The sequence below is a fragment of the Danio rerio genome, chromosome 11 (genome assembly GCF_052040795.2).
Source record: "Danio rerio strain M-AB ecotype USA chromosome 11, GRCz13ab, whole genome shotgun sequence".
Lineage (NCBI taxonomy): Eukaryota > Metazoa > Chordata > Actinopteri > Cypriniformes > Danionidae > Danio > Danio rerio.
Window position 1 is genome coordinate 12285074 of NC_141031.1, and position 24813 is coordinate 12309886.

General features: G+C 36.8%; 1 protein-coding gene and 1 pseudogene across 2 annotated transcripts; both read left to right on the forward strand.

Moving 5' to 3' along the window:
• Nucleotides 1-923: 923 nt before the first annotated feature.
• Nucleotides 924-2468, forward strand: LOC147841684 (52 kDa repressor of the inhibitor of the protein kinase-like; annotated as a pseudogene).
• Nucleotides 2469-14232: 11764 nt separating this feature from the next.
• On the forward strand, nucleotides 14233-22815 carry LOC147841685 (uncharacterized). Of its 2 annotated transcripts, none has more exons than XR_015502384.1 (12): nucleotides 14233-15864; nucleotides 16990-17173; nucleotides 17568-17932; nucleotides 18019-18069; nucleotides 18180-18330; nucleotides 19137-19360; nucleotides 19469-19519; nucleotides 19630-20008; nucleotides 20347-20523; nucleotides 20655-20743; nucleotides 20875-20970; nucleotides 21082-21244. XR_015502384.1 is itself a non-coding variant. In XM_087273354.1 (12 exons), exons 1-12 carry the CDS (start codon nucleotides 14347-14349, stop codon nucleotides 21902-21904), a joined length of 3297 nt encoding a protein of 1098 aa, XP_087129480.1. In that variant the 5' UTR covers nucleotides 14233-14346; the 3' UTR covers nucleotides 21905-22815. The 2 variants fall into 2 exon arrangements, 1 of the variants encoding a protein (XP_087129480.1); XM_087273354.1 differs by lacking the exon at nucleotides 21082-21244 and adding an exon at nucleotides 21826-22815 and having other exon boundaries at nucleotides 20875-20903.
• The last annotated feature ends 1998 nt before the right edge of the window (nucleotides 22816-24813 follow it).

A 24813-nucleotide genomic window follows, 5' to 3' on the forward strand; every position in this document is an offset into this window, starting at 1 on the left:
TCGGAATGTCCCGCAGCAAGCTGCTCGGCCTCCTCGCATGGAACCGTTACTTATGGACCCGCTACTTGCATGGAACCTCCTGTTTGTTTTGCCAGCCCACAGGTACCTGCTACTTGCTGCCCGGTTACAACAATAAAAGACGTAGCAGATTTTGGCACATTTACAGCAGATGAGCTTAAATCCGCTGCTGACTGCGTTAAACTCGCTGTACTGCAGAGTAGATTCAGACCACCCAGAGACTGGATCGCTCCGTCAAGATCCATTTTTGGGAAACAAAGGAAAATCCCTGATAAGTTTTTTAATGAGACTTTATATCCAACCCTGATATACAGCATATCACAGGATGTTTTGTGTGCTCTGTGTACTTTTCTCCTCTGGCGACATGACTCTCCGGACAAAGCCATTAAGTGACTGGAGTACCGTGAATAAAAATGTCACGAAGCACCTGTCCACTCCAGCACATCGGAGCTCTCAGTTACGTGCAGCAGATTTTTTAAGTGTGTGTACAGGAAAGACACAATCAATTTGTACAGCATTAGATCGTTCCCACCAAGAAACAACAGAACGCAACAAGTATGGTGTAAAAGCAATAATTGATTTAATTGCGGTTTGCGGACAGCAAAATATACCTCTCAGAGGTCATAGAGACGAATGCTGCAATTTCCATGCGTTTCTTAACTTCCGTGCAGATGCTGATGTAACTTTAAAACAGTAGCTTGTTAAAACAGTTGCAGCTTGAACCTTCAAATGCAAATTACTGTGGGCATCAAATACAAAACAAAATTATTGAGTTGTGTGGGAAACAGATTCAGAACACAATTATTGAGAAATGCAAACAAGCTCAGTGGTTCTCTCTGCTGTCGGATGAAACGGCTGACATCAGCAATTCAGAACAAATTTCGTTACTAGTTCGCTATGTGGATTGTGACTCTGGTAACTTTTCCGTACGAGAGGACTTTTTATGCTTCGTTTCCCCTGCTGATACTAACGGCGAAACGCTAACAAAATCACTGCTGGAGAAGCTACAACAAATTAAATTACAACCTTGCAATATGGTGGGACAGGGGTATGATGGTGCTGGGAATGTAAGTGGCAAGGTGCGAGGTGTTCAAGCCCGCATTAAACAGCTGTGTCCGGCTGCCACTTACGTGCATTGCAGAAACCATGCGCTTAATTTGGCAATAGTGCACTCAACACGCATCCCTTTGGTTAGAAATACATTGAATGCTGTACAAGACATCGTGTCGTTCATAACAGCTTCACTAAAATGGCTGCAAATCTTTTTAGGTGAAAGCAGCACAAAACAGCGTTTAAAAAAGTTTTCAGACGTGCGCTGGTCTCAGCGTGATGTGTGCATTAGCACTGTCATCCAAAACTACCAGCACATCTATGTGACAATGGATCAACTGAAGACTGAGAGGGATCCCAGGACCTGCAACACAGCGATGTCTCTAGGCAGAACAATGGAGTCGTTCGATTACATTATCAGCATTATTGTCATTCAGGGATTACTACAATATCTGACGCCTCTTAGCAACAGTTTGCAAAACCCAACTTGTGATCTTCCGAGTGCTGCAAGTAATGCCGGTGCGTTAGTGACGCTGCTTCAAAATAAAAGGGAAGATGCAACGTTCTGAAAAATGTGGGATCAAGGCTGTGAGCTGACTGCCAAACTTCACATCAATCCTTCGTCCCTCGCATAATAACAATTCAGACAATGCGGTCAAACACACCAGCAGCATCACCAGGGGCCTCATGTACGAAGAGTTGCGTACGCACAAAGCTGTAAATGTGCGTCCGCCGAATCCCTCGCATATTCTTTGTACATGCGAATGAACGTGAAATTAAGCGCAACATGCACAAGCACAAAACCCCTCCCTGCCTCCTCCCCCTTATGAATATGCTAATGTATCTACCTAGGCAAAATGAAACGTAAAAGCAATGGCAAAAGCAAGCAAAAAGAGAAACTTTAAACAATGTGAATGGGAGGTGCTCCTTTCGGAGATAGACCGGAGAAAAACTGTTATTTGCAAGTTTGTCCTCCGGAATAAACAACAAAAGAAAAAAAATAGAGTGGGGAGAGTTTAGCTGATGCGGTTCACACAGTTCGGTCTGAACATCGCACTGTTAGGATTTAAAAAAGAGATAGTGAGATGTATAGGTGCAAAATGTTTTAATACTTATGCCAGTCTGAGTGGCGCAGCTAGTAAAACGCATGTCATCATGTTTTGACACGTTCGAGCATGAACTCGGTTCGAATCCAGCGTCTGCTGATTTGCATTGTATACTGAAAGTCGTCCTAACTATGCCAGTGTCCACGGCCTCTGCAGAGCGATCTTTCAGGGCACTGAGACACCTGAAGACTTTTTTTACGCAACACCATGACAGACCAAAGGCTCACTGGACTTGCCCTTATGAATATTACAATGAGGAAGTGCTTAAACAGTTCGATATGAAGGGCGGAGGAGGTTAAACTTCAAATAGGTAAGAAAGGTTTTGTTATATTTTTATTAACCGTTTGTGAGTATTTTTGTCACACAACGTGCTTTGGTTTTGTTGTTGGGTATGGTAGGTGGTAGGTGTGTGGGTGTGGGTTGGGAGGGGTCTGTGTGTACCTTGCAATAAAATCCTGCAGGCGCCCCTGTCTCTAGGGTTTACAGAGAGAGTTCTGAAAAAGAGAAAATATCCAGTGAGTGGCAGTTCTGTGTGAGTCTGATGAGTCTCCATTTTTGCTGCGACATTCGGATAGTCGGTTAGAATTTGGCATCAACATGAAAGCAGGGATCCATCCTGCCTTGTATCAACAGTTCAGGCTGCTGCTGGTGGTGTAATGGTGTGGGAAATATTTTCTTGGCACACTTTGGGTCCATTAGCACCAATTGAGCATTGTGCCAATGCCACAGCCTACCCGAGTATTGTTGCTGACCATGTCCATCCCTTTATGACCACAGAGTACCCATCTTCTGATGGCTACTTCCAGCAGGATAATGCACCATGTCATAAAACGTGAATCATCTCAGACTGGTTTGTTGAACATGACAATGAGTTCACTGTACTCAAATGGCCTCCACAGTCACCACATCTCAATCCAATAAAGCACCATTGGGATGTGGTGGAACGGGAGATTCACATCATAGATGTGCAGCTGACAAATCTGCAGCAACTGCGTGATGTTATCATGCTAATATGGACCAAAATCTCTGAGGAATATTTCCAGTACCTTGTTAAATCTGTGCCATTAGGGATTAAGGCAGTTCTAGAAGCAAAAGTGGGTTCAACACAGTACTAGTAAGGTGTACATAATAAAGTGAACGGTGAGTGTATTTTAGCTACATAAAGCGTGAAACGTAGTCTATGTGGCAACAATATAGGAGCCTTGGTCTCTTTTCTGTGCTGTTTTCGTCAGACACAACATTAAAAGCCTTGTCCCTTTCATGAGATGCGCGCACAGTCAGCAGAGGTGCGCGATATGGCACCAGGCGAAAGAATAAATTCACTGTGTATAAATTAAGCAGGCTTCTAAACTGAAATCTCTTCAATGAACTTGCAGCACTGACTGGAGATCCATCATAGCAGGGGGTGCAGCAGAATTTTAATCTTGTGCATGTACATAGAGAAAAACGACTCACTTGATTTCTATGTAGATGCGGTTGATAGACATGCGTGACTATTCACGTCTTCTGCAGCACCTTGCTGCTCATTACTGTCAGTTACACAGCAATGAACCAATCAGAAGAAATCAGAGGTGGGGCAAGAGTTGCATGAGAGCTTCTGTGTACCAAGTTGAAATGACAATGGCAACATTGCAGAATTATTTCTGATTATTTTCTATTATTTTCTTTGTAAATGGCTGCTAAGTTGTTACACAGCTGTAGTTTTTTCTGTCTAACTTCAGTGATGCACGTTTGGACTGACTATTCATCATGGGAGCATGTGAAACAAACCGTCACTAGAGGTGGGTTAGAGCGAGGCTTCATGAAACACTAAAACAGTCAAATCAAACGTGTCGAGGCTTTGAAATGTTTTGAACCAGTCTCTACAGTGAAACCTGATTGCTTTTAGGTATTGCTCTGAAACAACTTCAACAAAAAAATGTTTACACAAATCAAGAAATTATACCCCACGTTGTATGAATGAGATAAGTCATTTAGTCTCTAGTGGTTATTGTTTCTGATTGGCATGTGGAAATAGTTTGAATCCAGGTTTCAAATCCAGGGTTGAATAACTATAGTCATGTGATATTTGTTTTTATTGCTCTGTTCTTGTAATGTGTTTTGTTTTAACATTGGTCTGACATCCAAATGAACTCCTTGTGAATAAATGTGTTGTTTTGGTCATAAAATTGTTTTTACATTAATAAAATACATCATATATGTATTTTGGAATGTATTTTGTATATGTAATAGAATACATATACCATTACACACCTAGTAAGACATTAAATTAGGGCTGGGCGATGCAGAAAAAAAAAAACGATATAATGTTTAATATCATTCGGTAGCGATAACTATTCTTTTTTTTAATCTATGAAGGTATATTAGGAATTTTTTATTTAACCATTTTATTTTAATTTTACCAACATTACTAAGGCAAATAGTTTTAATAGTCAAAAACTACAAAAATTCATACACTGTTTATCTGATCTCTTATATCTTATAAAATAAACATAAGTGCAAAAGAGACTCAAATTTTATAAATAAATTGTTAAAGTGTTTGCAATAATAAAGTATAAATGCTGAACAATCAAAGCAAACGTTAAGGTTGATCAACATCTGTAAGGTGTCTATATATATATATATATAATCACAGAGTAAATAATAATCACACAGTAAACTCTATTAACAAAACAAATGATGATAGTCTGAGCTTTCTAGTAAAGGATACTAGTTTGTATTTATGAAGATAATGAAAAAGCACTGCAGTGTTTGGATGCTTTGTGTTTGTCTAAGTCTGCCATGCTCACTGAAATGTGTATATTGCATACAAAGTGTGAGCAGATTGGTTAGTTCCACTGACATAAATCGTGGTGCGCATCTGGCATTATGAAATGTTTTCAACTAGATGCACCTGGAAAATGCGTGCACGTCACATGTGCTTGGGTCCCATTAAGCCATGGGTCTTGACTGGAAATAACTCTAAGCTTATTGGCATTCCTTCCAAGGCGCATGCTCAACAGCCACATTTTAATAAAGCTATAGCGTTTAACACCAAAACTTCATCCCGATATCATTTTAGCATTATTAATAATGGTGTTCGGTCAATAAATATCGATACCGTTTTATCGGCCCAGATCTATGTTAAATAAATCAACATAAGACACTGAAGACACATAATCATGAGCAAAATCATCGCAAATGTGTATGTAAACCAACATGTATATATAATTGTGTAATCATAATATAAACCACAATGTATATGTAAACCAACAAAAAACACTGAAATCCACAAATGGACTTATTTGGTTTGAGTTATAGCAGGACGCCTGTATAAACTATATCAACCTTTTTTATTATTATTATTTACTGAATCTAGAGTAAAAAGATGACCTTGACCTTTTATGATTTTTCATTATCTGCCAACACATCTCTGTGTTCTGAGAAGGCTTTGTTGATGACTGTAATAAGGAAATATTGTGTAAATGTGAATTACTGAGAGTTCATTTGACTGCAGAGTTATTTTCATGAGCTGATGCACACAGCAATGCAATTCAACAAACAGCTAGAATCAAAGTTCAGATTAACAAACACTTCCCACAAACAAACAAATCAGCAAACAAACAAAATGATGAGATCACATGATCAATAAAGCAAATGAAACTCACCAGCAAAGGATCTTGAGGCGGAAGACGTGTGTCCATTGCGGAGAGGTGGAGGTGGAGGAGGCGCATGTGCTGAAGACTGACGTCCTGAAGAAGACAGAGGAGGAGCCTTCGCACAACTCGGGGGCTCAAAGAAGGTCTGTGGGCCACCGCGGTAAGGAGGCGAAGGAGGTGGTGTTTTCCGAATATCGGTACGAGATGGAGGAGGAGGAACCTGAGGAGCTGAAAAAACACGTCATTTTAAATGAGGGCCATTTTACATTTATTAAAGCCTTCATTTAAAAGAATAATCACAAATATTAAATCGTGTAATCATAAACTCTAGAAAGATACTGCCAAGAGAATTAAACTGGAATGAAGACTAACAGATCTTTTAGTAAAACCTCAATTTAGGGCTGTGCAATGAAATCGAAATATCGATTGTCGGCTTTAACGATTATAAAAAACATTCATCGAGATAAAACGGTCAATGTGTCATTTTCCAGCCCCTGTTCAAGTAATCTTGCACTAATATATTCCATTTGTTCCTTGAAAAAGCTCAGTTTCACATGAAAACTATTGAAAGCATGTATTGTGTATAGGCATGGGACAATATCTGTTTTCAAGGTATACTGCGGTTTGGAAAAGTAAAGGTTTTAAAACCGCCAAAATTTCTGGAATACCGTTCCCAAGCATGTTTAAAAATTGTTTTTATTTTTTTGTTTTATGACAACAGCTCCAGCAGAAAAGATATCCAAAGATTCCTTTTTACTCAGCCTGACATGTTTACTGCTACAAAATGTTTTAAATATTTCAAAAAATAAAACACATTGGGCCCTATCATACACCCGGCGCAGTGTGGAGCAAGACGCGGCGCAATAGTCTTTTGGTAGTTTCAGCTTGGCGCAAGAGTCGTTTTGAGGCGTTGCGCTACGCTGTTTAAATAGCAAATGCATTAGCGCTCATTTGTGCGCCCATAGGCGTTCTGGTTTAAAAAGGAAGGCGTTCTGAGGCGGACCGCTGGCGCGTTGCTATTTTCAGAAACCATAATAGATTTTTCATTAGACCAAAATTAACCCGGTCTAAACTCCGGCGCAGAGTTGCGCCTCGCTTACGCACTGCTTAATACGCACAAGAGAGCAATAGTCAAATATCTTTACATATGAAAAAATGTAAATATTAAGGATATATATAGGATATAATAAGAATAGATATAGGATATAAATATAAAGGATTAAAATATTACAAAACATATTATTTTCTAGCCTACATAAATATGAAAAATCACTGCTTTTATGTCTTCTTCATCTCGGGAGGCTTTTTCAGTTCATTCATAACAATTTGCTTTTGTATAATGGTATTATTATTAGCAGTATTATTTATTATATCCATATTTATATTTGTTTTATTAAAAACAAGCTTAGATTTGCCCACCTGTCAGGTTTTAGACCATATGGGGCATGGCAGGTGTATTTGGAAATAACTCAGTATTTTGACCACACTTGGTCATTGTTGTTCATTTATTCGTTTGCTGGAAATTAGAACTGAATTTAAAAATAGTTTTGAAACGAATCTTTGCGCTTACCAAACGAAATTAATTATTTATAGGCTAATTGATGTCTGTGCGTAAAGGTTTCCCTATCCAAGAGCGAATGTGAAAGTAGTTCCATTATCTCTCATTCTCACGCAGTAGATGCTCTGTTTAACAGTTTTCTGTTAAAAAACTGTCAACTGTGAACTGTTTGCTTGTGAAATGCTCATTTTTTTCTACTTAGACTTACTTTGCGTCCTGTAAATAGCGAATGCGCTCTTGGCGTGACGCAGCTGGGTCTTAAAGGTAATGGGAGATGAGACTCTAATTGGTTTATTCTCAAAACACACCTATAACTCATTAAGAAAATAAACTCAACCCTTTTAGCCCATGCGCCTTGGCGCAAAGCGCATTTTCCCGTCCGTAAATTAGCAAAAACGCGTTCTGACACGCCCTGAAAGCGTTTGCGCCCTGCATTTTGCGCTCTGCGCATGGACCATCAAAATAGAGCCCATTGTTTTTAAAGGGGGAAATTATTGTAGTTTTTTACCCAGACATTTAAAAAGAATATATTTTAGAGCAGTTATCTCCACACCATGATACAGTGAAACCGTGATATTTTTATGCAAGGTTAACATACCATCAGAATCTTACACTGGCCCATGCCTAAGTGTATATTAAAAAATGCCAAAATGGTGAAATACAAGCAAATGAATGTGACCCTTAGTGAATATTCACACACACCCTCATCTGATACGTAATAAATGAACATAAAGAGTTGAACATTTAACCGCATTTGAAAGTGAAACCATAATTTGGAAATGTGTGGCTCTTAAAGCGATAGAAAAATACAATGGTGCAAGGTGTGTATCTGCTATAGTCAAATCGCAGGATTAGATTATTTATTAAATATTAAAATATAAAGATATTCTTTCTATAATTTATTCATTCATTTTCTTTATCTTTTGACTTGTGGGGGAAACTGAAGCACCCGGAAGAAACCCATGCGAACATGGGGAGAACATGCAAAATCCACAAAGAAATGCCAACTGACCCAGACGAAGCTCGAACCAGTGACATTCTTGCTGTGAAGCGACAGCGGTACCCACTGTGCCACTGTGTCACCCCTCTTTTATAATATTGCCTAAAGATATTTTTTACATTGATGACCATGTTATTTCACGTTTGATCGTTACATTTTTGTATTTGAATACTCTTAGACTTAACTTTTAATTTTGCTCTGTCGTATGATTTTAATTTATTGTATTTTATGCAGATGCACTTAATAGATAAAACACTTGATCATCCCAGTCGATCTAAATGATTGAAATATTCTCAAATAAAGCTATTGCATAATATTTCTCTAGCAATATGTATCCCAGCAAAACAAAATACTACAATGTCAGACTGTTTCAGTATCATGCAGCCCTAATATTAATTAAAAAAAAGACAAGCTAAAAGTCTCTCACTGCTCTTGACTGAAGGACTTTGTAGCTTTATAAGAAACAAATCAAGTTTAATTCTAACAGTGAAGATGCTTAAAGCACTGTTCATTTCATTTGTATATTTTTATTGTTTTGTTTTTATTCCTTTTCATAATTTTTTGAACTTTTTGTTTGTTTTTTACATTGTCTCGTTCTGCTTCAGTATTTGGAATGATTTTTATGTATAGGTCTAAAAGCAACCTTGTTTACAGGAAAACATTTATATAAAATGGTGACGCAGTAGCACAGTAGGTGGTGCTGTCGCCTCACAGCAAGAAGATCGCTGGTTCGAGCCTCTGCTGGGTCAGTTGGCATTTCTATGTGGAATTTGCATGTTCTCCCTGCATTTGCATGGGTTTCCTCCAAACCCAGATTAATACAGGGACTAAGCCGAAAAGAAAATGAATGAATGAATGAATGAATGTATTGCAGGTGCATTCAAATCATGTTGGTCACAGCAAGATGCCGATGTACATTTTACACATGACACTCAACACGATTTTATCTACATCTACAAAATAAAAGTGTATTGTTTTTACTTGGTTTCTAAAGGGTTAGTTCACCCAAAAATGTTAATTCTGTTATTATTTACTCACTGTCATCTCTATATGTTCTATATGATCATAACTGCAAAAAAAAATGTCTTAAATATTTGTGGAGGCCACATTTATAGTGTAAACGACAAAAGTACAAATTTGCTGACTTCAATAACTCAAATATTTTTAAATTCCTGAGTTTTTCCACTCAGAATTATGTTAGTGGTGGTGTTCATGTGCATTTAACCTATGAATACAATCTTTCCGACATGATTTGAATGCAGGAAAAATGTTCATAACCGCCCACTCCTATACAATACTGTGAGGAATGTAATGGAAAGTTTAGTTCCAGCCTTGCTCCAACAAATACTTGTAGTTTTCTAGTTATCCCGTTCGACTTGATTAGCTGGATCAGGCATCTTTAATGTCATGTAAAAGTTGACATCTGACATTATGCACCTCACTCAGGACATTTTGTTAGGGCTTCTCCTACCATAATACACCTAAAACAGGAATTGCTGTAAAACTCGTCAATGACAGGGAAGTGTTTTCTCTCATCTACAGCAAGGAAAGAGACAAAATAATTTAGCGATTTGAAGCACATAATAATACCAGCTATTTAAAGCACAAATTATGTCCTTCAATTCAGATAATCCAGTGGCCATCATCCTTAACCAATCTCCTTCATTGTAAGCTGCTTGCTTTTCTGTCCGTTTCACTGCTCTGTTTGTTAGATGTTTGCTCCCACTTTCTTTTGCAGTCTGAAGTGCGTCACATCCGCTGCTTACTGCACAGGCTGTAAAACATGTTCCCCTCCATGTAATGTTAGGATTGTGAGGGCGCACGCAACATCTAAGTCCAAACTGAAATAAATATAATTTGATTATATGGTTTGGAATTGGTTATTTTATGAGATTATTTCGATTTTTTTCGATTATTTTGCAGGATCGCGAAAAATGACTTTTTGTTGATTTTGTGTTGGATTCTATTTAGGGTCTTAATGACAAGTCTAACTTATTTTAATTATATTTCTCAATGGTGGAGTAAATAAACACTCTTTTTACCCTGTCAAAAACACTTTTTTGCTTCATATCTCTTTCAATGCTAATGAGCTGCTGCTCAACCCCGTCCCTCTCTGGGTCAAGAATGGCTGTGGTAGTTGCACACATCATAATGACAAAATTTAAGATCATGCTAGGTCATCTCCTGCACTATATTATCATCACACATATTATATTACTTATTGACATTGCAGCCTGCAATTATCTATGTAAAATGTATTTAAACAAATATCTATATATAAAAAGGGACACTGCTGGATTTAACAAATTCTCAAAACTTAGGCCACGTTTACACTTACATGTTTTAGTTTTAAAACGCATCAGTTTTGCTAAAGTTACATGTTCCATCCACACTACCCTGAAGTTTTCAAGCCTTCAAGCCAGAAATCAAACCTTACATAAAACCCAGGCCTGTAGTCAGACACCTAAAAGGAGTGGTTCTTTTTTTCTCAAAAAGTGGACCTTTTTGTAGTTATTCGCCTCAAATTATGAGGTTCAAATCCTGCATTTTAGTGACATTTTAAGCAAAATTTGTGCTGGATTAGTTTGTCAGATGGTCCTCATTACCAAACTTTTTCATGCAACAAAAATATTTGCTATATTTTGATCGTTTTGCTGATTTGCAGTGCTTATCATACAATTGTATTTTTTGTTTACCAAAAGGTATTTTTATTTACAAATGTACATTTAAACTGTATTATTACAGTTTCATATATAATGTAATGAATGAGATTAGAATTTTAAAAATATATAAAAAAATTAAATGCTAATTTATTATCATCCATCACAGAAAAGCAAACAAAAAATGGCAATCTGTTAAAACTTGTTTTAAATTAAAAACTGTAGCCTACATGCAAATAACTGCTCAGCTCATTTGCTCAGTCAGAATTAATCCATTTAAAAAAGAAAAGCCTTCATTTATTGGTATTTTATTGGTTATTTTTCCTAAAGCCTTCTTCTATTGGTTATTTTCACATTTTATTATGGCATACTGTCAAAACTGGGACAAATGAGCTCATAGGGGGCAAATTCTGGACATTGTCAAGGGGGGGTCTGTCTATCGAACCACCCGAACACCCCTGGCTACGGGCCTGAAAACAATGTACAAAAGTGGAAAACTTAATCCGAAGTCATGTTTAAAAGCTCACTCACTCACTCACTCACTCACTCACTCACTCACTCACTCACTCACTCACTCACTCACTCACTCACTCTCTCACTCACTCACTCACTCACCCACCCACTCACTCACTCACTCACTCACTCTCTCACTCACTCACTCACTCACCCACTCACTCACTCACTCACTCACTCACTCTCTCACTCACTCACTCACTCACTCACTCACTCACTCTCTCACTCACTCACTCACTCACTCACTCTCTCACTCACTCACTCACTCACCCACTCACTCACTCACTCACTCACTCACTCACTCACTCACTCACTCTCTCACTCACTCACTCACTCACCCACTCACTCACTCACTCACTCACTCTCTCACTCACTCACTCACTCACTCACTCTCTCACTCTCTCACTCACTCACTCACTCACTCACTCACTCTCTCACTCACTCACTCACTCACTCTCTCACTCACTCACTCACTCACTCACTCACCCACTCACTCACTCACTCACTCTCTCACTCACTCACTCACTCACCCACTCACTCACTCACTCTCTCACTCACTCACTCACTCACTCTCTCACTCACTCACTCACTCACTCACCCTTGACTTGTTCCAAACCATCTGCTAAACATAAAAGATTATATTTTGAAGAATTTTGGAAACATGTAAACATTTACATCCATAGAAGCAAAAACAAATACTACGAAAGTCAAAGGTTAAAGGTTTCCATTACTCAACAGAACAAGTGCATTGAAACAAGTCAAGGGTGAGTAAATGTTGGAAGAATTTTCAATTTTGAGTGAACTATCCTTTTATGCCGAGGCATAAATTTGATGTAGATTAATTTTTGGTGATTCGCGTCACTTTATTGCTTTGTGTTTAGTGCAAAATGGCCTTTAGGCCTGTCTTGATTTTCATCTCAAGATGTTTTACCTGTGCTGGTCCCACTGGATCACGAGCTGGTGAAGGGGGGCGTCTGTTTTGCTGGGAAGGTGGTGGAGGAGGTGGAGCTTGGTTACGGCATTAGCATTACCATGGCCTCTCCGGTTAGTGAGTTTTGCCTCTGTGGCAACTCCGGGGCTGGGTCACCATTTGCAGTAGGCGGCTGACGATAAGGTGGAGGTGGTGGAGGTGCATTTCCAGAAGAAATTGAAGATGATGAAGAGGAGCGAGATGAAAGGGGAGGATGTCTAAGAGTCCCCTCATGAGCAGGAACCGAGATTGGTGACCTCTGCCTTAAACACACGAGATAGAATCTTTGTTTTAAATTTTGCGCATAAATTTGCAACTTTGAAAGAAAACAGTTTTTGAAAAGGAAACTGACCACCGACGGGTCGTAATTTAGGCACTGCTTCACTGAACAACCCTCCCATTGCCTTTGGACCAGAGCCACCTTCAAAACCTTCTCCACCACCACCACCACCATTGTCTCCGCCGCCTCCACCTCCTCCTCCTCCTCCACCACTTCGACCTCCAGCCTCTGTCAAAAAAATAAATAAATACGTTTTGTTGATCAAATATTAATGCAATAATTCAAATATTATTTATCAAAATTGACTTGTATTTTGGAGTGGAGTCCAGTCGACTTATTTTCAAGAACAGGTGCACTTCTGTCATTGACCCCGGTCGTCTTCTTTAGTTTGGCGCCTTAACAGATGTCTGACAGAAGAGCACCTCTTCCTTTTGCTCCATCTCGGTTCAGTTTTGGAGCTGTCGTGTTTGGCTGAACGAAAACACATTTGTATGTAGTAGAAAAATGTGTTCAATATTATTATTTTTTTTAATTCACTGACTTTCACTGATGTTAATTATAATTCACTGACTCTCTTATATATATATGTGTGTGTGTGTGTGTGTGTGTGTGTGTGTGTGTGTGTGTGTGTGTGTGTGTGTGTGTGTGTATAAAACTTATAATATAATATATAACTTTTTATGTGGTATAAACGTCTTATTTAGGTAGGAAAACTTTAAAAGCTTTAACATGGCATGAAAAAGAATATTAAAAGAATATTAAATAAATATTGTCTGTAATAAGTATGTGACTGATTCTCTCTTCGACATCTTTAGTATCCAACCAGATAAAGTGCTGGAGGGTCCAAATAATGGTCAAATCTTATCTGGGAAAGAGAACTCAATGCATTTATTACATTTCCTATGTTTTCGAAAATGAATATGTGCCTGTTATTGTTTCTGGGCCAACAGCGCCCCCAGCTGGATTGAGCATGGTCATATCAAGTGAAATTAAAAACTCAAGACCGCTTTAAAATTTGAAAAAAATAAAATAAAATAAAAAATGAAAAACAATGGCCTCTTTTCATTATTTACAAAGTAGCAATAACAACTAATTATGACACCGTGATTACATTTATATCCCTCTATAATATATTGGATGAAACATCTTTGCGTGCGAGCTAAATTATGAAGCAAAAACAGTAAATGCATGCAATATGGCCGAATGGCAGTAATGCACGCAGTAAATAACAATATGGCCGAATATGCACAACAAAAAAACTGACGATGTCTGTGTATTAGTTTGTTTCTATTTATCATAACATTTTTGACCATTTCATTATAATATAAATAATATGTAATCAAAATATATACAGATTCTACTATTAATAAATATATAGTGCTGTCAAAGTGCGAGGCTATTTGAATGAAAACAAGCGCAGCCCGGTTTACCTCAGCTCCGATGACGCAAGAAATAGAATGTCTGGAACACATGCAGTACATGACGTAGTGCTTCTCTAGCTCTGAATTTTCTACACGCGCATCATTATTTTTTCATTTGTAGAGCTGTAAAACATGTCTATGGAGCGAAAACGGAGTTCTCACAGCTATCAGGTGTATGGTTTCCGTACACCCCCAATACCCGGCACGAACGAGGCTGCGTTTCATCCCGTTTGTGTCGGTGAGGGATATGAGAAGAGTAGGAGAGAGGACGAGTGTTTGGATAGGAGGCCAAGCAGGAAACGAAAGATGGAGGAGATTTCTGCTGAAGAGCCTCCAAGAAAGAGAATGAAAGAGTTTTTTAAGGGATGTGAGAGAAAGAGGAAAATAGAGGACGGTCTTGATGAGGGACCAGAGAGAAAAAGAAGAAAATATGAGTATTTAGATAGGAGGCCTAACAGGAAAAGAAAGATGGAGGAGATTTCTGCTGAAGAGCCTCCAAGAAAGAGAATGAAAGAGTTTTTTAAGGGGTGTGAGAGAAAGAGGAAAATAGAGGACGGTCTTGATGAGGGACCAGAGAGAAAAAGAAGAAAATATGATTATTTAGATAGGAGGCCAAACAGGAAAAGAAAGATGGAGGAGATTTCTGCTGAAGAGCCTCCAAGAAAGAGAATGAAACAGCTTTTTAAGGGTTCTGAGAGAAAAATGAATGGGGAAGACAGTTTGTCTTTTTCTAGTTTGCCTATTAGGAGGCTAAGCAGAAAAAGAAAGTGGGAAGAGAGTTCTGCTGAAGAGCCTCCGACAAAGATAAGCAGGACAGAGTATTTTATTAAGGGGTTTAAGAGAAAAGGGAAAATGGAGGATATATTTGAAGAGGGACCCGAGAGAAAAAGGAGAAAATATGAATATTTAGAGTGTTTAAATAGGAGGCAACCCAGAAAAAGAAAGAGGGGTGAGATTTTTGGTGAAGAGCCTCTCAGAAAAAGGAAAGAGGATCACTATTTTGATGGGGGGTTAAAAAGTAAAAGAAAAAGGGAAGAGATTTATTTTGAAGAGTCTTCTAGAAAGATAGAGGATGTTGATATGGGGTCAGAGACAAAGAGGAAAAGGGAGGAGGGTTTTGATGAGGGACCAGAAAGAAAAAGGAGAATGTATTTTGATTGGAGGCCGAACAGAACAAGAAAGAGAGAGGAGAGTTTTGTTGAAGAGCCTTTAAGAAAAAGGAGAAAATCAGAGTATTTTGATAGGAGGCTGAACAGAAAAAGGAAGCCGGAAGACAGTTCTGTTATAGTGTCTCTGAGGAAAAGGAGAAAGGATGAGTATTTTGATAGTGGGCCGAACAGTAAAAGAAAGAAGGAAGAAAGTTCTGTTGAGCATCCGGAAATGTGGAGAATGTTGGAGAGCTTTAAAAAGCTGACCACTTTTTACTCCAGTCCAACAATTGAATTAATGGATGTCCAGAGTTCTTCCAGCCATTCTGTTTCGGTTCAAGCACACCACAGTCCAACCAGTGATATTCTGAGGCGGTATGAAGTCAGAAGAATTCTCTGTAGGAGAGGATCTGACACCATCTACGAGGGCAGGCGTATGACCGATAACCTCAAGGTGGCAGTGAAAGTTGTAAGAAAGTTTTGGGAGGTGACATGCATAGTGGTAAGTAAACCAAAGCTTCTTTTCCCCCCACACAGTATGGCTTTTCACACTTGTCATTGATAACCTGGGTCATAATCTAAACCATTTAAAGGGAATCCTAGAATTTCACATACATTATAATACACATAACAAATAGTTTCATTGTGGTTTTGATGCATTTATTATATACTGTATGTACAGTGCTCAGCTTATATAAATACACCCTTCACAATCCTCTTTTAAATTCATATTTTTATAGGAAGCTAGACAATATTATATTTGTGCATGTACATTAAATTAGCCAGTACTGAAGTCAAACCTGGAGCTTATCTAACAAAATAACTTATGATAACGGTCCAAAATTAGTACACCCAAATTTATGTGTCATAGAAAAGTATTAAATACAAATTTAAAAAAAAAGAGGAAAAATCAAGAGAAGCAAAAAATATTTAAAAATTTTATTAAAATTGGGTTGTAATTTTTGCAAAGTTTTACAAAATTTTATTGTATTATCTTTCAATTTCTTAATATGTTTGGTAACAAAATTGTTATTTTGATAAATATATGTGTTTAATGAATCTGTTTTGTTTAAATGCACCAAAATACATTGCCTATATTCACTGAGAAATGCATAAAATATTCATTTTCAAAATGGGGTGTACTCAATTATGCTGAGCACTGTAACTCTGAGAAAAAGACTTTAGAAATGTAACTTTGACTATACTGACAGAATTCCTAGATAGAAGTAAACTTGATATATTTACTGACACAATCATTTTTAGGAAACGCTAACAGTTCACTTATATTTGAATACATTTTTCGTAAATTTGACGACTTGCATGAGAAAGTTCAATTTAATGTTGATTTATTTTTTTCAAAATTATTCAAATTAAAAGGATAGTTCATCCATCATGCATTCACCATCAGGTGGTTCCAAATCTTTTTGAGTTTCTTTTGTTGAAAGAATACTGAATACTTGTAACCATTGACTTCCATAGTACGAGCAATAAATGCTAAATTGTACTTTTACCTTTAGTTAAAAAGGAGTACAGAATGATGATTAAGCAGTGTGAAAGCCATCTTTTTAAACTGAAAATGTAAATATTTTGGATTAAAATGGACTAACATTTTTTTTTTCTTTTCTAGCCTGGTCATCCTGTAGCCCTTCCATTAGAAGTCGGTCTATTAGCCCTTGTTAATAAGAGCCTCAGAGGTCCAAAGACCATTCAGCTGCTGGACTGGCAGGATCTGCCTGATTATTACACCATTATCTTGGAGTGTCCATCACCACGGGTTTGCCGTGAAGCCAACTTGAGTCAACAGAGCAACGGTGAGAAGCTTTTTGTTTTTAATTTCTGTTCAAGAGGTGATTTTTATTTACATATATTAAAATGTACAGTTGATGGCAGAATTATTAACTTCCATTTGATTTTTTTTCTTTTTTAAATATTTCCCAAATGATGTTTAACAGAGCAAGGACATTTTCACAGTATGTCTGATAATTTTTTTTCTTCTGGAGAAAGTCTTATTTGTTTTATTTTGACTTGGATAAAAGCAGTTTTTAATTTTTGTGATTCGCACCCCACCCATGGGGGTAAACGAACAGAACCCAAAATCATACGAAAAATGTCGACACCTTCATGCATTATATAAAGATGATAAGTTTGATTTAGTCCTTTATCAGATTGTTAATCCATGATGTTGTTTTTTTTTGTTCAACACAGGAACAATATCAACAATTGCAGGAAAGTCCAACAGCTCTGGGCTGTATGATACCGATCAAAGTGCAACATCAGTATCCAGTTCCAGTACAGATGATGAGCCAGCGAGAAACATGAGGATGACAGGCAATATAGATTTTGTACTTCTCTGGACCCAGAACAGAGAAGACAAACTGCTACAACCGATTAGCGTTGAGATGGTGTCCGCTCAGTCGGTAAAGCAGCCTGCTGTGCCAGTACATCCAAGACCCGCTGGACCTGCTGGAAATGGACAAAACATTTTGAATAGGTTTGAATTAATAAGAATGGTTGTCCATGGAACATTTGGCACCGTCTATGAAGGGAAACGCAGACGAGATGGCCTTAAGGTATGAATCTTACTATTCATTTCAGGTCCAAGAAATGTCTTTCATCTTGTTTACAATTATATGAAATGTTTTGTTTTGTTGTTCAGGTGGCAGTAAAATTCACCAGAAAACGCAGGAGCATGCAGTACATCAACATTGTAAGCATCTTTTTCAGATATTTACATGTAAATAAAAGAGTTTGTCCAGTATATCCATCCATATTGGGGAAATGAAAATCTAACAATCCTTAAAATGATTTTTCTTCTAGCCTGGACATTTTGCACCCGTTCCATTAGAGGTGGCCAGGTTACTCATGCCTAAAAAGGACCCAACAGTTCCACAGAAGTTTAAGCTGCTGGACTGGCAGGACAAGCCCGATTACTACATTATGGTCCTGAAGCGTGCCTCCTCGTGGAAAGGTGTGCCACATCATGCCACATGTTATGATAATGTGCAACTGGTTTGTCTTGTGTCTTGAACTAAGAATCATAAGAAACATATTAAAACAAAAATCTAGTTGAATTTTAGGGCAATGATCAAGTTTCTAATCCAGGTCTTTAGTTCAATCTTTGACTCTCAAAAGCATCTGCTAAATGACTAAATCTAAAGAATCAGAAATGATTGAAGTTCTGACAGAGTGCGGGTGAATAATTCCCATTAAAGTATACCATCAGCACCAGGGAGTTAGTTGAAAGGCCAGAAATATACTTTAAAAATAAACAATTGACCTAAATATTGAGGAGAGGACTTGGGGAATGTGTCTCTTTTGTAATCATGTGTTATTTATTAGCATTAGAAAAATGTCCACAGATTTTAAGGTAAATTTGGACCTTTCTGTGTTTCTTTAATGTCTTGTTGTTTAGCTATAATATTGTGTATCATGGATTTTGAATATGTAATGATGCAAATAATGAGATCAAAATGTATTTTTAATGTTTTGGACTGTCAGAATTTTATGCATTAACGTAGACATGAATAAGTAAATAATGATAATTGAGATGGTATTTTCCTGTGTAATGAAATTAATGCTTTTAAATGCTTTTCAAGGTGAAGGAAAATATTTCTTGTGTGGTTAATTACAGTATATTGAAATGAAATGGAGATGGACGTCTAACTAATGATGTAATGTGATTGACTGTGGGATAAATGGGTGGAGTGAGATTTGATTATTTCCTTTATAAGATTTTTAATCCAGGGCATTGTTTTTTTTTTTTTTTCAATACAGATGCAAAATCAACAACTGCACCGCAAGAAAAGAACCTGCTACAACCGATTACTGTTGAGATGGTGTCTGCCTTGTCATCGATGAAACAGTGTACTCTGCCAATATATCAGGGCCCTGCTAGAAATGGACAGAAAAGGTTGAGGGGGTTTGTATTAAAGAGAATGATTGGCCAGGGAGGATTTGGAAGAGTCTATAAAGGGACCCGCATACACGATGGCAGAAAGGTATCATTGCTTTTTCACAGAGCAAAATGTTTTATCTCACTATCCATTTTGATTCCTCTTAGTGCTTCTGATCTTGTTTACAATTAAATAATTTGTTTTGTTGTTCAGGTGGCAGTAAAGTTCATCAAGAAGTGGGCAACCATGCAGTACATCAATATTGTAAGCATATTTTTCAAACATTTACATGTAACTAAATTAAAAGACTGTCCAGTGTATCCACATATGGGAAAGGACCTTCATCTAACAATCCTTAATGACCTTTCTTCTAGCCGAGACATTTTGCACCTGTTCCATTAGAGGTTGCCCTGATGCTCATGGTTAATAAGAGCCCCAGGGTTCCAGAGATCATTCGGCTCCTGGACTGGGAGGACTATCCTGGCCACTACATCTTGGTTTTGGAACTTTCCACACCCTGTGAAGATCTGAGCGTCTATGTTAAACGCTCTGGAGGATTCCTCAATGAAACCAAAGCACGGGTTATCATGGGGCAGACGATACGGGCCGCTCAAGTGTGCTGTGCTCGCGGAGTCTTTCACCGTGACATAAAGCTGGAGAACCTGCTGATCAACCCACAAACACTCCGGGTCAAACTGATTGACTTTGGGTGCGGGGACCTCCTGAAGGATTCTGCGTATCATCACTACAGTGGTATGTGTATTATGATGCAAATTTCAAACAGTTTTGAACTTCAATTCTAATGACAAGTGACAGTAAGGGTTAGATCAACCAAAACTGAAAGTTCTGTTAATTACTAGGGCTGTGTGTTTAATCAGAATCGATTCGGAATTTAAAACATTTCGATTAGCTAATCAAGTGATATTGGAGTAATATTGCAGGAATTAATAACAGAAATAATTTTTTGGGTAAACTAATGCTTTAAAGCATGTTGTAATAACCACAAAACATGCTAATGTATACAGTGAAAACCTGTGGTAGTATTTCAGCATAATCTCTCTTCTCTTCAACATAATCTCTCTTCTCTTCAGGGACGAGACAGTATTCCCCTCCTGAGTTTAACATGATGAGACGGTACCATGGGAAACCTGCCACTGTGTGGTCATTGGGAATCCTGTTATATGTACTGCTGTGTGGACGCCTTCCACGATCCAGGATTTTGCTGCGGATGAATTCAAGCTGTTGGTCCAGTTCTCGCTTGTCACATGGTGATTTGCCATTCATCACAACAAAAATCAATTATATTTCTGAATCACTCACAAGTTTAAAGCTTACAGCTTCATACAAGGACAACTGTAAGACGTCAAGTTTAAAATTCCTCTTTCTCTCTTTTCTGCAGACTGTTGTGATCTGATTTGCTGCCTCCTGCAACAAGATCCATCTAAGCGGATCAGTTTAGAAGACATCCCGCATCATCCATGGTTTAAGGTATTTTGAAGAAATATTCACATTTCATCTTTTTTATGTGTTTGTTTTATAAGTACATAATTCACTCTAACATCAGAATAAATCCAAGTGTAATGTAGACATTAGACCTAATTTCTGTATTTTCTTTTCAGGTCACCAAATGTAGCAGCTTGCCAAAGAGGTAAAATATCACCACAGTTTCATAGTTCCCTCTACACCCAATTATCTGGTGGGATCGACAAGTTTTGGTTTGTCGTTATTTTAATTATTCATTTTATTTAAGATACAGATCAAAGCAAACTATTTCTCACTGTTTAAGGGGCTGACCATTCATTACATCTCGTGTTGACTTTCTTCAGGGTGTATCAAGCATCAAAATAAGGGAATTAGTCCACACCTGCCAAGATTTGTCTCTGAAGGGTGTAAGGGTATCTGGATGAGGGAATTACAGGAGTTTTCCTGGAGAAATTACATGGCAGGTCTGAAAAAACGTGAGACTCCCTGGAAAAGGAGTGTTGGCAGGTATGGGTCAGTCCCCTGTGTGATTTGCACCCGACCCATGGGGTAAACGAAGAGAACCCAAAATCATGCAAACCAACTAATTATGATTATCTATATTTTATATGATTAGTTATGAGTTAATGCAAATGTCAGAAACAAGAGGCTGATTAACATGTAAATTTGAATACTTTGAACCAGGGCTGCCAACTCTCACACATTCAGCATCAGACTCATGCAATTGGTAGTATTTTTATGGCAAAAAATGTCCACTTCCTCATGCATCCCCTCACCCTGCCCGCTCTTCAGTTATTACAGAGTGTAGACGTATCCCGTCTGAACGGTTGTTGTTCAGGGATACAGCTGCAGCTGGAAATAAACTAGAATTATTTAAATCACTTCTTAAATTACCCATTAATTGTATTTTATTAACACCTACCCTCACAGTAATGTAATTATTTTTGTACAGTAATCATATTGTTCAACTAATATAAATAATTATCGTTAATGTATATTCACAACTGTATCCTTTCTAGACTTCACCTGTCTGAACTAACACTATGCTTGATTGTTGTAAATGTTCACCCTGTTTGCTCTGTACCCAGAAATGCTGCACAGCAGGGGAAGATCAGGCCACTACATGAGAACGAGAGGGAAACACCGAAGGGAATCAAAGTAGGATAAGTATCGCTGGATAAGTATCATCTTTTTATCTTCAGCGCTGAAAGCTACTGTTCTTGGATGCAACTCATGGGGCCGACAGGTATGGAGTGAATTTTGTGCCAATATTTTACAAACAAATCCAGCATTTTGCGAAGACTCACTCGACTCGCTGACAAAGCAAAACTCAGTGGTGCTTCACGAATACAATCACATTTCACAGAAAAATACAGCTGTATACCCGTCCATTACGAGTTTGAGGCGGTTGCTCTCCTCTGAGACTCTCTACCCGATTTCCTCAGACGCAATCGGGTGGATTCTCCCACTAGTGCATTCAGGCGGATTTTCTTGCAAATGCGGTTGCGCCATTTCTTTCAACGAGACAGTAGATGGCGCTATGGGTCAGTCTACGTTACTCTCCTAGAGGAAGCCTGAAACCCATGCCTAAACTACAGCTGACTAAAATAAAATGATCGGTGAACAGATGAGTTTCTGTCTTACTGTATCTACTTAACATAATATATCGATCATTTAGACGTTAATGTAAACGGTTAGTATAAAATCAGCAGTTACGAGGCTGTAATATTATCATTATTTCTATATATTCTACATTATTGCGAAAAATTAACCCCGCTATTCAATTAAATGAAATATTATAATGTAGATAGATATGACATATGTTCTTTCGCTTTAAACATAATCACTAATGTAGGACAGTATAACTAATTACTTAATGTGTTTGTGGTTAGATGTAAATGTTTGATTTCCCGATTAAACTCGTCGTGGAGGGCTGATAAAATGTGTTAAAATGTTGCAATAACCTGTTTGGCGTAATATAATCTTAATATAATATTCCCAAGTTTATTAATATATGATTAATATAATTATTTAAATAATAAAAAAATCAACCTAACCTTTAGCTACTAATTATGCATAAAAATATGAAGTAAAAAATAAGAATTAGCTTATTAAATGTTTTATTACAATGTAAAATGTATTAGCTGGCGCTTTTAAGTGTAATAATGTTTCAATAAACTGGTGAAAAGGCAGAAACTCACCTGTTTGCTGTAGTGTTTTACGTAATATAATATTAATTTCATATTCCCTAGTTTCAACATATCTATTAATTATTATCTTAGAATTATTAAATTTATTTTTAAAAATGCTAATAATTGTGTATATAAATATAGACTGAAAATTAAATGTTTTATCACTTTAAAATTAATTAGCTGAATCCTAAATAAAAGTTTATTATTATTATTATTATTATTGATGTGTTTATTTGTTATTATTATTATTATTATTATTATTATTATTGATGTGTTTATTTATTATTATTATTATTTTTATTATTATTTTATTATTATTATTGATGTGTTTATTATTAATATTATTATTATTATTATTATTAATGTGTTTATTTATTATTATTATTAAAATATTATTATTATAGTGTTTATTATATTATTATTATTATTATTGTGTTTATTATTATATTATTATAGTTTATTAGTATTATTATTATTATTAGATGTTTTATTTAATTAAAAATGCTGAAGTTTAAGCCCAGGTTTCAGGCTTCCTCTTGGAGACTGACGTAAACTGACCCATAGCGTCATCCGCTGTCCTGAAGGAGGAAAGTGGCGCATCCACACTCGCGAGAAATCTGTCTGAATGCGCCAGTGAGGAATCCACCTGGATGTGTCTGGAGGGAATCGGGTGAAGAGAATCTCAGAAGAGGGCCACTGTCTCGCATCCGCAACAGACAGGTCGCAGCTGTATGCACTAGATCTGGTGTTTGTTCGAGGGCCGAAATGCAGTAGGGTGGACTGTGTCTGTGAAATGTGATAATGGATATGTGAAGCATGTTTACTATTCTACCTTTACAATACGTTTTTCACAAGCAAGTTGAGTGATTCTTTGCAAAATACTGGATTTTTTGGCACTAAATTTACTCCATAGTCTTTGCTCCATTGACGCGCCTCTTAAAGGGTCATGAAAGCTCCCTACTTTATTATATTACTGATGAGGCGAGACAACGACACAGCTAAAAGCATCACAGCTCCAAGTTCTACATGTACAACACTGAATTTGTTCAATACAAAGCAAATTAAATCAAAATAACTGTTTCTGTCATTTATTGAAAGTGTACATGATAAAGTAATGTCTAATTAAAATAATAAATAGATATAAGAATATAAGGAATTCATGCAATAATGATATATATTAATTATAAATGATTATTATAATATACAGTATATAAAGGTTTTCATATATTATTGTTTTATTCTCATTATATACTGTATGTAATAATAATTCAGTTTGATTTAATTCAAGTTTATGTCAAATAATTGAGTTCAAGTTTAGCTGATAATGACAAAAGGTGCACATTATTGCTTTACAATCAAATTTAGAAAAGTTAATGGTTACCAAACTTTATTAGTTACTAATAACTTTAACCAATTTAGTAGCAAGCGTTTAACAGTTAAAGTTAACTATGTATAAACACATTTAACCTGCAGTATAAAAATAAATGAATTTATTTTTATATATATTTACTACTATATGTATTATATAGTAAATATATTAAACAAATACACAAACGATATAAGGATTTTTATTAAATGTTATTGGACAGGAGGCAAGGTTAAAAAAAAGAAAAAAAAAAGAAAAATATATTTAAATGTCATAACTTAATATTATAATAAATAGTTATTACCAAATACAATAATATGATCATTTAATATTATAATAAACAATATGTAACATATAATATGTAATTATAAGTATAATAAACAATTTATTGTCTATTACAATTGCCTAAAACATAAAGAAATGTTTAATAAAGGCAATTGGGTGGGAGAGGTGGGCTTTATAATGTCTAGTGTACTTTTATTCAGACATTCTGAGTGTCTCACAGGTGAGTAGGCGTA

Excerpts from the sequence above, each read along its gene's own strand:
- LOC147841685 (XM_087273354.1), top strand. The coding sequence starts at position 14,347 with ATGTCTATGGAGCGAAAACGGAGTTCTCACAGCTATCAGGTGTATGGT. Across the intron at positions 17,174-17,567 it reads CTTGAGTCAACAGAGCAACG|GAACAATATCAACAATTGCA; the intron begins GTGAGAAGCTTT and ends TGTTCAACACAG. Across the intron at positions 20,904-21,825 it reads TGTAGCAGCTTGCCAAAGAG|AAATGCTGCACAGCAGGGGA; the intron begins GTAAAATATCAC and ends CTCTGTACCCAG.